Source organism: Ammodytes marinus, assembly GCF_949987685.1.
Source record: "Ammodytes marinus genome assembly, chromosome: 9".
Taxonomy (NCBI): Eukaryota; Metazoa; Chordata; class Actinopteri; order Uranoscopiformes; family Ammodytidae; genus Ammodytes; species Ammodytes marinus.
In genome coordinates this window covers 25,055,528-25,067,985 of record NC_137213.1, presented here as the reverse complement: position 1 = coordinate 25,067,985, position 12,458 = coordinate 25,055,528, and the positions used below count along the sequence as shown (strand labels likewise).

Below are 12,458 nucleotides of genomic sequence, written 5' to 3'. Positions count from 1 at the left end.
GTTTTGATACCTGGCATTTGAAAGAGGTGTACTGTAAGATAGGGAAAAATGATGGACATATGTTTATTTTAATTGCTTTTTTGATCATGCTTAGTTCAAACCATTTTATATCCATTTAATTGTGAAATGTTTGGTGTTGTCAGCGGCTTAAAGATGCAAAATAAGGGATGCTTTAGCTATTGTGACCTTGCACTGACAAAGCACTGCATTAGTTATTCGATCAATTGTGATCCTTTATTACTTACCAAATGAGCACCTATTGTTGCTCATTTCGTTCATTATTTGTTTTGTTTTTTCACTTCAGTGTACAATTCCAACAAAATATAAGCTATAATCTTAAACAACATATTACACATCTGAAGATTGACAGGGAGCAGGGCAAAAACAAATTACGTACTGTATTCATTTATCTTTGAATAAATGCAGTGCCAAGTTATTACATTATGTTATAAAATTCCTATAAATTTGCCAATTTAGTGTAGTAATGTACACGACACGTTGTAATAATGTTACATATAATTTTAGTGGTTATTGTGTGGTGGCCACTTAGGAATGAGGTTATATAAGTATTATAGAAGTGAAAGAGCATGAGGGCAGAAAGCAGACAGATTAGGAATAAGCTCTCTGAAGTAACTGCTCTGTTAAGGGGGCCATATGTTGTCATATATGTTATAGCCACAGTTGACTTAATTGACTTTCCCTGTGAAAATAGTATACCAGTGTCAGTCTTCTGTTAAGGCTCCAAATATAATCTTATTTTCTTACCATGTGCTTTACTATCATATTTAAATACCGCACCAAACATTACCGTTTTACCCCAGTTTCTCACAAGGTTCATAAGGAGCCCTTCAAAAAGTACTTTGACAGTTTTCTCAAAGATGTCTTGCTGTTTCAAACACACTCTTGCTAATTTTTCTGACATTCACGGTAACTCATCATCGAATGCATGTAAACAGAACCCTTTGGACCACTGTTATATAGAGACTACTGGACACTATGGGAGCATAGAGAGGGCTACAAAGCCTCTTACCACAGAGTCAACTTACGATTCCCTTTCTGTGCACAGCATCCTTGAATAGACCACACAAAGATCCTTAAGCCAAAATCCCTCCCTGGTATTACATTCTAAATTAGTGATTACTGGGTGTGTCAGTGTGTCTTAGGTTTGCAGGTAGGTTTGGTGAAGGAGCTCATTTGCACGCTGGCTTCGGAGCAGGTGCACTCTCACACAGATTCAAACCATCTGCACTGGTTGTCAGAGGGCCACTGAAGAAACCAGTCACTTAGCGGGGACAGACCACATACAGCTGTCAAGATGTGTGACATGGGGGGACTGGATAACCTGGTGGCCAACACGGCCTACCTAAAAGCCCAGGGTGGGGATGACAAGGAGATGAAAAAGCGCCGTCGCAGCTTGTCTCTCCCGAAGAATGACGAATGCGCTGCAGTACGAGCTGCCGTTGAAAAGGACTTTTCAATGCTTTGTGAAAGGCAGCCTATTGGCAAAAAATATTTCCGTGACTTCCTGGTAAATAAGGATGAATTTAAGACTGCTGCTGATTTCCTGGATGATTTGTATGACTGGGATCTGGCTCTGGCTGCAGCCAAAGATAAGGCACGCACCAACATCATGAACAAGTATTGCAAGGCTGACTCCAAGAATTACCTATCCTTTCTTACTGGGGAGGCTGCTGAGAAATGCAAGTCTGTGACAGATGCCAACTTTGAGGAGGTGATGAAATCCAAAATCCAGGATGGTGTAAGAGAGTATCTAAAAGACAAACCCTTCTCAGAGTACCAGGCTAGCCCCTTCTTTGATAAATTCCTTCAGTGGAAAGAGTTTGAGAAACAACCCGTCAGTGACAAATACTTCTATGAGTTCAGAACTCTGGGCAAAGGAGGTTTTGGAGAGGTAAGCATGCAAATGCATCAACATTTAATTGTATTATTTTCTGTTGAAATATGTGTTATGGATAATAATGTATGGTTTAAACCAGCTTTGAGTTGCTGGGCTATCTCTGGTTATGATGTTTTTTTTTCAACTGAAAAATATGAATTAACATCACATTTTATACAATGTACGCACCAATTCTGGAGAAAATGCTTTCAAGTTATTTTGGAATTGCAATGATGGAGATACAGTATATAATGTGCAGTGTCAGTGTTGATCCATTCTCAGGAAAAAACCGCAAGCTTCAGAGGTGTATTTGCTTAAAAGCATAAGAAACGATAATTGAGGAAGAGAGATCATACCTTACATAATCATTAGGATTTACCTTGTGTCAAGGTGACCATGAAGTTATAAAGCACACATGCATACCCTTTGAATTTTTAAGCCATAATGCAGCAAGTAGTGATCTTCCTCAGATATAACTAGCAAGGTGCTATGATAGTACAAATTGATTAAAACAAACTGTTATTGTCTTATTGAGTCCAAGGTCTCTCTTTTCTATACATATGAACAAGCAGTAATTGTGTAAATTAACAGGTAGAGAAAATAGCTGTGTAAGTTGCAATGGATTTAGAGTGAATTAAAATATTGTTATAGTAATAATTTAAAAGATTTGAGATTGACTGGAGATGTCTGAAGAAAACCAAAGACATATTGTTATAATGTCATGGCTTGGAGTCAGAAACACAGAGGACCGAGGATTGAACCTTGAGGAACCCCTTTGATGAGTCAAGCTCTCAGTAACAAGCTTGACATACCAAAATAAGACAACTTACTCTTAATATAAATAGATGTGTAGAAAGCCATTTAGATGTCTAAAACAGTAACAGTATTCTTTGTAACAGTATATTGTTCATTAAAACCACGGTAAAAGCTACTAGAGTCCAGTGTGAATCTGCTATGACTATAAAATAGTTAGCAGCACATACAATGGTTTAGAGATAATAAACATATACCAACAAATTACAGAGAGAACGAGTGATACCAGATGTAAGTGTTTAGTTAAAGATGCAGGACACAGCTGGAAAGGCTCAAGTTAGGAAGGCTACTTGCCTTTAGTCCTATCAGGGATTTTATGTCAAGGCTCAGAGACCCCTTTTTCAGTTCATTTATTTGTTTATTCCTATTACACTTACAAACAGAGGACAGGTACTAATCACATTTGAGTCTTCTGATCAATGTAGGGCCATGTTCCCTTTGCTGCCTACAGGTCAGCCTGAATCCAGTAGACCATGAATTTGTTTTCCGTCGGAAATGGATTCCAATTGATCGAAAGGGAACTGTGTGAACATTGGTATAAATAAGCACCTCCTTTTTAACAAATACAATGTATATCTGTCTCCAGGTATGCGCTGTTCAGGTAAAGAACACAGGCCAGATGTATGCCTGCAAGAAGTTGTGTAAAAAGCGACTGAAGAAGAAGGGTGGGGAGAAGATGGCCCTGTTGGAGAAGCAGATCTTGGAGAAGGTCAACAGCCTGTTTTTGGTCAACTTGGGCTATGCTTATGACACCAAGACCCACCTGTGCCTTGTCATGACCCTGATGAATGGAGGAGACCTCAAGTACCACATTTACCACATGGGCTATGATGGAAAGGGTGTGGACAAGGGCATTGAGATGAGTCGCATCGTCCACTACACGGCACAGATCACCACGGGCATTCTGCATCTGCACGACATGAATGTCGTTTACCGTGACATGAAGCCGGAGAATGTGTTGCTGGATAGCTTTGGCCAGTGCCGACTTTCAGATTTGGGTCTGGCTGTAGAGCTTGTTCCTGAAAAGACTATCACCCAAATGGTGAGTAGATGGACATACAACAGTTAGATGAATCACTTTTGAATCACAACAAAGAAGTGCACTAAGTGCATAGAGTCGCTTCCTCAATCCACCAGGCAGCTGTTACAAGGAGGCGACCTGGGTGGATAATCTTAGCAATACTAATGGGATTCATAATTAGATTTACATTATGGTTCAAGATATATACCCATGTTATCTATTATTCAACGTCTCTGAAGGTGCACGGACCAAAGCGCAGATAAGGGTTTTCGCCGGATTTGACGAAATAAACAAGATTCTAGTAACGGTTTGAGTTAGACCACACACACTCGCAATGAAAACTGCAACAGAAAAGAAAAACAAAGAAACACAAATTGCTGATTACTGGGTACATGTCCACCTTGTCTGTGTTCACTTATCTGAAGATGAGTTTGGAGCTAAAAACTGAGCTCAGGCTGCCAATCATGGTGGGGTTCTTACTTTAAATCCGGACAGGGATTACTGGATTGCTTAAAGATCTCTGAAAAGAAAGTCTCTGAATCCATTGTATAACTCATTTGATCATAGACTGGCCACCATTTTTTTGTACCGACTATTTTAGAGACCTTTAAGGACTCTTGTTAAATTAGCAGTCAATAATGTAAGAAGATTTCCATCAGCAACTTGGTTGCATAGATGTATTTGCCTGTGTTGAGAGAGCTGCCTCAACTGGGCTGCAGTTCCTTGCAATTACACCTTACGAAGCAAGTAATTAATCTTCTTGCAATGAGAAACAGTAAGACAGATACCCTGTCTTCAATTAGTTAAGTTTGATGTCACACAACATTGGCTGCAACGTTGTTGCATCTATCAGAGGATAACTCAACAAAATGCAAAAGAAATGGATGGCAGTAACATAATATCATGATGGCCTGTCAGATCAATTACATAGCTTAGGCACCAGTTAAAATGATTCTTTATTTTCAAATGTTTTCTTCTCAATTTGTGTTTCACAATACCTATTGTATAAAACAACTCTAACTATAGACACTTACCTTTGTCCTTTAGATGAGCTGAAAAAATTATTTCTGAAGGGTTTTATTTTCTTCTGGAACTACTTGCGGTAGCAAAGAGTAAGCTCATGGTGCCATGAAAGTCCAGTAAGCTCATTATCTAGTACTCTGATGCTCCTCAGCCAGCCAAAATGACTGGGCTAACCTTGCAAGGCTGGCTTTGGTTCCCTAATCTTCTTATTGGGCATTACACAAGTCTGTCCCTGATCAGAGTGACAGATCCAGGGAAAAACCTTTGCTTTATATGTTTATACAAGTTAGTTTGCAAACAAGGTGACTTTAACTGAGCTGCAGATCTCATAGGGATTTGTTCCTTGAATTAACTGAAATCAGAACTTACCTTTATGATTATACATGAAAGGGTTTTGCCCCTTTGACTGATCAGTGTCCAGGTTCTTTATTCGTTAAGCTAAACTGATAACCAACGTATCCACACATTTCATAGTTACAAAGAGCCGCAAAGGGGCAGTTTGAAAATGATGCAGATGTATCATGCCTACAATGATTGGTCGAAAGGTTCTATCCAGGCACATGTGGCCAAGTCCTGTCACAGAAAGTCAAGCGCAGATCTCGAAGTACCAGCCGAGTTTAGTGATCACTATCATCTTCATGCAAAAAGAAAAAAAATGTTATGACTTTGACATTGTCAGAAGTTGTAACAGTTGGTTAAATGATGTGGTGTCCAATGCCTTTAGTAGTGCAATCCATGAATAGGTTTAGTATGAGGTGGTGCTGAATGTTGTTTGGTGTTACTATAATAAAGTGGCTATAAAAGGACAGTTGACCCTAAAGTTTCCTGAATACCTATAAACTATTTTACCTGTGCCAACATGTGAATCTTATTTAAAAAAAAGGAGCTGGGTTTTTCAGACTTATTCATTAATACACTAGAAGGCTAAGTCTTTATATAAGAGGTTGGACACCTCTGTCACAGGCTTAGCATTAGGATTAAGCTCTTGGTCAGAGGCTGCAGGTGAGGTCGTAGAGGGAGGGGAGCCAAGGAGCAGGTGCAAAGAGAGCAAGAGAGGGAAAGGTGACAGTAAAGCAGAGGGAGATTGAAAGACAAGATGGCATATGCCACAGTAAAGCTTTTAGTAACCCAGGCAACTTACCTATCTAACACTTATAAATGTGAACAGTTTTATCACTGTTCTTTACCAGTCTGCCCCTCCACTTTCTGTTCTCTTTGCCTTTTCAGACACACGGTTATGCATTGTTTGCATTGTTTATGTCATTGAACACATAAGTCTTCAATCTACTGTAGCAACTGTTCTCTTTCTCCTCTAGGCTGGTACTGGACAGTATATGGCCCCTGAGCTCCTGACCAAAACTCCATATAGGACATCTGTGGACTGGTGGGCCCTGGGCTGCAGTATCTATGAGATGGTGGCTGGCTACACACCTTTCAAGGGCCCCGAAGCCAAGAAGAAGACGGTTGAGAAGGAGGAAGTACAGCGCCGCATTCAAAATGAGGAACCCCCTTTCGAGCACAAGTGCTTTGATGCATCCACCAAGGACGTCATCCAGCAGTTCCTCAAGAAGAAAATTGAGGAGCGCCTGGGCATGAAGTAAGAGGTTATCCACTCTTTCAAGGGACTAGGAAGCCATGTGGTGGTAGATCCGAATCTAAAATGTTGTAATGTCTCAATTGGTTTATTGGAATTTATTTAATGTATTTATTTAAGTGTATATTTTTCAAAATTACATTTAAATTAATTTCCACATATAATTTGGGAGTTTAAAGTGATGTGAGGAAAATTACATTGGAATATCAAGATTGTTGAGATTAAACTGGTCCAGTAAGGGCGACACCTATCTTAAAACTGCAACCACAGTTGCATTGTCGTTCTGAAACACTGACAGAGAAATACATTTTTGCCTTTTCATTAGGAACAACCTGGAGGATCCCAGGAAGCACGAGTGGTTCAAGTCCATCAATTTCCCCCGTCTGGAGGCCGGACTGGTGGATCCTCCTTGGGTGCCCAAGCCCAACGTCGTCTATGCCAAGGACACAGATGACATTGCAGAGTTCTCCGAGATCAAGGGCATCGAGTTTGACGCCAAAGACGACAATTTCTTCAAGGAGTTTAGCACTGGCGCTGTGCCCATTCAGTGGCAGACGGAGATGATCGATACGGGACTGTTTGATGAACTCAATGATCCCAATAGGAAAGAGGGGGGAGGAGATCCTGATGGAGATAAAAAGTCTGGCACATGTATACTACTGTGAGAAGCCACATTTGATATGATATACTAGTTATGACAATCAAAATGTTGTTTGGTTTCTCAGTCAGATGCACATTAACAATGATGTAAAAGATGGATCATGTTTTATGAAAGCGACAAGCACAAGCATCTATGTTGGGAAGGAAGTAACATTCCTCTCTTGTAGGGATACTCAAGGCTTAGAGATCTTCTGCTTCCGAGGCAAGGTTCAGTAAATTATGAAGGATGCGATGATGTGTTTTGAGCATCATCTCTGTGTTTCACAGCTTTCCTTTGAAAATAGACTTATTTTATGATGTAGACTTCCAACCATGTTGACCATAAATTACACCTAAGAATAATTTTTACGACCTTTTCATCAGGGATTTTAGTGTTACACAAGTTTAGAAATTTGAGTTGTCTTCTAGCTTAACTGGAGTATATTCCAGTGGCCAGTGTATATGTTACAGCACTTCATAGCACCTACCCCCTCCCCATCTTATACCCCACCCCTTAACTGATGCCATCATAAGCTCACGCTGTTCCTGCAATGAAAAGTGCTTTTGTGAGCACAAGTGGCAGAAATTGTTCTGGTGTTTGATATTATTCAGCAATTATAAACCTGATCACTGATTTTACATCCAAGTGGTGATCTTTCTGCACAACACTTTAGTTTTATATAAACTATAAAAAGCAATTGTATTTACTGTATATAAAGAAATATATTTATCTATGCAAAAAGAGAGAGGCAAATATGTAACTAATTAAAAATGTAGGATGTACTCGAAAGAAAGAAGAATACAGAACACCTCTTCACTAAGTACCTCTACTGTGGGTGCTAAACGATGGAATTGGGTAATAAGTTCCTGTACCAGGAATGTGCAGGTGGCAATGTTTATGGCCCTGAAACATTTTCACACTTCAGGGTTTTTTCTTAGTTTGAGATGAATGTGAAACCCTTTAACCTTCAACCCTTCAGCCAGATCCTGAAAAAGACTTCGCTGCCGAGGTCATTAAGCTGATTATACATGACATGGGGTAGTTCCAAAGAAAATATTTGTTATTCTTGTTTACTTGTCTCAGCGTAATTATTTGATTGAGTTTTTAAACTTCCAGATGTTGGGCAGAGTTTCGTTTTTACAGTTAATTTTAATATAATATAAATGTATACATATATATACATATATATGATACGTGTACTTGTAAATATAACATGAGAGAAATTGCTAGAAACGTCAGATGTAACGCAGAAATTTCCTTGAATCTTGTATTATTTGAACAAATTAAAAATATATGCCTTTTGAAAATGTGTCTGTTTTCTGTAATCATGAATTTATGTGTTTGTCTCAATGCCAAGTTTTGGTCCTGAGGGAAAATGCTTTAAAGGCTTATCCAACACTCTCGCCAGAGAACACCTCAAACTGTCCAATGTAACGCATGTTCCCTGCACTAGATTTAACCTTAGAGAAAGTGCTTCTAAGGGTACCGGAGTTGACCTAAACATATTAACTGCATAATCCATCTCAGGATGCTGACTACAGCAAGACTGTGCTCCAGGCTGCCACAAATTGGCATGTTCAACTCTTAGCTCATAAGGCGATAACCAGTGTTATCCCTGGGCCTTCTTTTCTTTAATCAGTTTAAATCCCCTCTGGTTGTGACGCATTTCCATGTTACCTGCAAGGAATGGGTCTGAGAGGAAAACACCAGCTACGTACTAGGCCGGAAAACATTCAGCACATTTTGAAATTCGACTATTCTGATTATTTTCCAAAGAATGTTACATCCATGCCATTAAAGCTTTTTGAATTGAATTGAATGTTGTATGTAAAAACCTCTTTTGCAGAGACTCTTTGGCAGGGACGAAAAAAAAAGAAAGAAAAAAGCCACCTCAAACTTGGGGCCAACTGGGTTCGGGAGGCCCCTTAGTGTAGCTCACAGCCACCAGATATTGGGGAGAATATTAGTTTTGAATGAATCATGACACACACTCTGAAATGCCCCTTCAATGTAACCTTGAGGCAAAAAGTGAGCTTGGAAGTGTCCCATTAGGCGGCCCTTCAGATGAGAAAAGGGTATGAGAAATGTGCTATTTAGGGGCCCCTATGGTTAAAGAAAACAGATTTTCTTTGCCCCAAAGTCACACCAGTGGGGCACCTGAGTTGCTCAAATGATCCTTGCTTGACCTAACGGAAAGTGGTAAAGCACTCAGGCACTGCAAACAAAAAAAGGGCTGAGGCTGTTTAAAATGCATTTATGAGAGACCTTTCCAGCTTAGATTTCAAGTTATAATTAATTCTGTTTACAAAATTTCTGAATTACATTTATTTTCATGAAAAATAAACTCTCCTTGGTAATGCGGTGTGTCTCCAGCAGTTCATTGTAACAGCGCTAACCTAAAGGTGGCATGAGTTAAGTGGACACTGAGGTGACTAAAGCCCAAGATAAACCCCAAGAGGATTATCTGGACTTGGGGTTAGGCTTCTGTTGACCCTGAAGGACAGAGCTGCTGCTGTCTCAGGGCACTGGGGGACTTTGTTGGATGGAGGTGCGGTAAAATTAGAGGAGACAGGTGTGATCGGACTTCGTTTTAACACTGACCTGATATATTGTGACTTTTATTTTACTTTAGTTTTCATTTTTACAGTAGAAATACTTAAACATACAACCATCCACTCAATGATCAGGCTGTAGTCTATGCTTCAGTAAATATCAAGATAATTAGACTTGCAGGAAAGTATGTGGGGTTCCAACCACGTGACATGACTTGAAATATCATAAAGTGTTTAGCTGTTCATAGGATGTTTTTCCTTTTTTGTTATAAGATTTTAGAAGTAAACATTATTCAATATCATTCTGTTGGAAATTACCTCACTATTGAAGGTGAAATCTACCCACCAAGCTCATTTCCCAGTGTCTGCCACTGGATATTGTGGAAACCAGTGGCATGTTTAATTATGTTTTTTTTTCAGGCATGTCGTCATAAAATCCACACGGCGCAGTGATGTGAAATGAAATATGCCTCACTAGTCTGCCCAGTCCGGCCCAGTCCCTGTGGCAGCGAAACGTTTGAGCCGTGCCATCACTGACACAACTGGCTCTGGCCCTCTTGTTTGCGGCTCCCTCGTGTGGCTGCAGAGTTGTGCTGCAATGATGTGGAGAATGTTCCAATAGTATCCAGCTGCAGCCCCGGAGACAAACACCCTGGCGTGACAACAACACCCAGGCGTGACGGAAGTAACTGTGGTGTGACGGACGTTACCTGTAGATTTTATTTTTGCAACGTCATAAACTTCTAAATTGTAAACAACGTCAAACAATAACAAGACCGCAGACCGATACTAAGTTTATGTTATTTATATTGTTTTGGCGATTAGGTTCAGGCATCACAGCTGGGTGGTTAGGGTTAGGGCAAGGGGACAGGGAGAGGTTAGAATATAATAGATAGAACATTAGATTAGCCACGGCGCTATTGAGCTCCACTCGGCTGACGGAACACCGCGGCGGCCATCATGAGTAGGCTACGTCACGTCAAACAATAAAAAGACCGCAGACCGATAGGCTACTAAATTTGTGTTATTTATATTGTTTTGAGGATTAGGTTCAGGCATCATAGCTGGGTGGTTAGGGTTAGGGCAAATGAGTGACGTAGCAGAAATGTCATGGAAGCTAAAATAGTCAAAAATCACGTCCGTCACACCTCAGTTACTTCCGTCACGCCTGGGTGTTGTTGTCACGCCAGGGTGTTTGTCTCCGGGGCAGCAGCTGGACTCTACTCGAATGTTACAAAAGCGTTACTGAGCCCGTCACACTCTACTCAGGGTGAATCTCAATTCAGGGGCTATAGCCTAAGGCTGCATTTGAAGACCGATTGCGTCATAGTGGCGCGCAAAGGCTTGTTCCATTTGCAAGGCTCCTTCATATGCGGCCGAGAAATGCAGATGGATCCTTCGCGGCCCAACATATCCCAAGATTCATTGCATTTTTTTCAGAGATGGCATAAAATAAAATAAAAAATAACTAAACAGCAACGTGTTGCTCCATCTTCTTATCTTCCTTTTTTTTCTTTTCGTCTGGTAGGCAACTTCTTTTTCTTTTTTCCTCCGTTGACAAGGCTGTCTCCGTTGGCATAGTCTCGCAAAGCCAGACCAAACTACAGCAAGTAGTAGGGTCTGGAAGCACTCTGTTTAGAGCCGTCTATTCGGGTGGGGAAACCGGGGGAAACTGGGCTAGCCTGTTTGTATTTGTTTAAACCAATCACAATCATCTAGGGCGGGGCTAACCCCGGGAAGCAGCAGCGGTGTCCTGCAAAATAGTGCCGGGGGGGGACTTATTTTGATGGAACGTCTTCACGTCCAGTGACTGTCAGAGAAATGGCTAAACCCGCAAACGCCACACAAAAACTATTAAAGACAAAAGGAATATACATAGTGTGTTGCTTTCTAACCAGCATGTCAAGACACCATACACTTTAGCCCCCGAGGAGCTCACGGGATAACTTAACCGGAGTTAACTAGCCACCCACGTAGTGTTATCTCTGGTAACATTATCATCGGCGGTTGAGAGGACGGCTACGGCGGTCGAGTAGAATTTTTAGCATTCGAGAACTTATGTCACCACCTCCTATCGCTGTAGTCAGAGCCGTAGTCCGTCTGTTTACAGGCAGAACAGGATTTTGACGTTGTGAGCGCTACACCAACTGCTGCAAGTAGCCGTAAGAGTTGCTAGGTGATAGTGGAAGCTGTTGGAATCTTTCCCCGTCGCTAAAACACCGCTGCATAGTCCCTAATTCACCAAAGAAAGGGAACGGCGGATCTTAATCTAGCTGGTTATAAGGTCCGGTGCTCAATTCAAACCCCCACGCTTCATTTTCCAGAGTTTATGAGGGTATTTCTGCCCGGGGGTAGTTGTACAATGAAGTTGGACAGCTAGGCTAAGCTAGGATGCATCCCGGACCGCCGCCGCCAATATTATTATCCCGAAGTATCGCCACACTTTATTTCTGTCTACAGTAATGTGACTTCTCACACCCTGTGTGTGTGTGTGTGTGTGTGTGTGTGTGTGAGAGAGAGAGCGCTGCACATAAGCACACGGGTTGACTGTGAGCGAATTGTTTCCGAATTTGAGGGGGATCACAATAGGGGAAAGCCAGCAACCGGAAAAGGAGGGGGCTGCATCAGGGCTGCGTAGCTTTTCGACGCAAGCGAATAGACGCTGGCGGAAGTGGTCATGCCAGACTACCGTTGGCAGTAATCAGGGTTGCTAGGCAGCACAGGAGCGGCGAGTCGTCACGCAAGGTAACAGCTTGTTACGCAAACCGGAAATGCTCGTAAACGGAGACCTGCGGAGACCGTCTCGTTTAACAACGCTCGTTCTAGCGCTCCTGCTAGGTAATAGCATCAAACTCCTACTCTTCCTCTTCCCCGCTGTGGCCTACCGTTTATGCTTCGCTCAGAATTGGAAACAACCA

General features: G+C 41.4%; 1 protein-coding gene across 1 annotated transcript; it reads left to right on the top strand.

Annotated features, from left to right (window-relative positions):
- Positions 1 to 1,315: 1,315 nt before the first annotated feature.
- Positions 1,316 to 7,013, top strand: grk7a (G protein-coupled receptor kinase 7a; the record flags this gene model as incomplete). The annotated part of the gene is made up of 4 exons (XM_080033967.1): positions 1,316 to 1,912; positions 3,297 to 3,752; positions 6,071 to 6,351; positions 6,674 to 7,013. The coding sequence occupies 4 exons, from the start codon at positions 1,316 to 1,318 to the stop codon at positions 7,011 to 7,013; spliced, it is 1,674 nt and encodes a 557-aa protein (XP_079890093.1).
- Between the last annotated feature and the right edge of the window lie 5,445 nt (positions 7,014 to 12,458).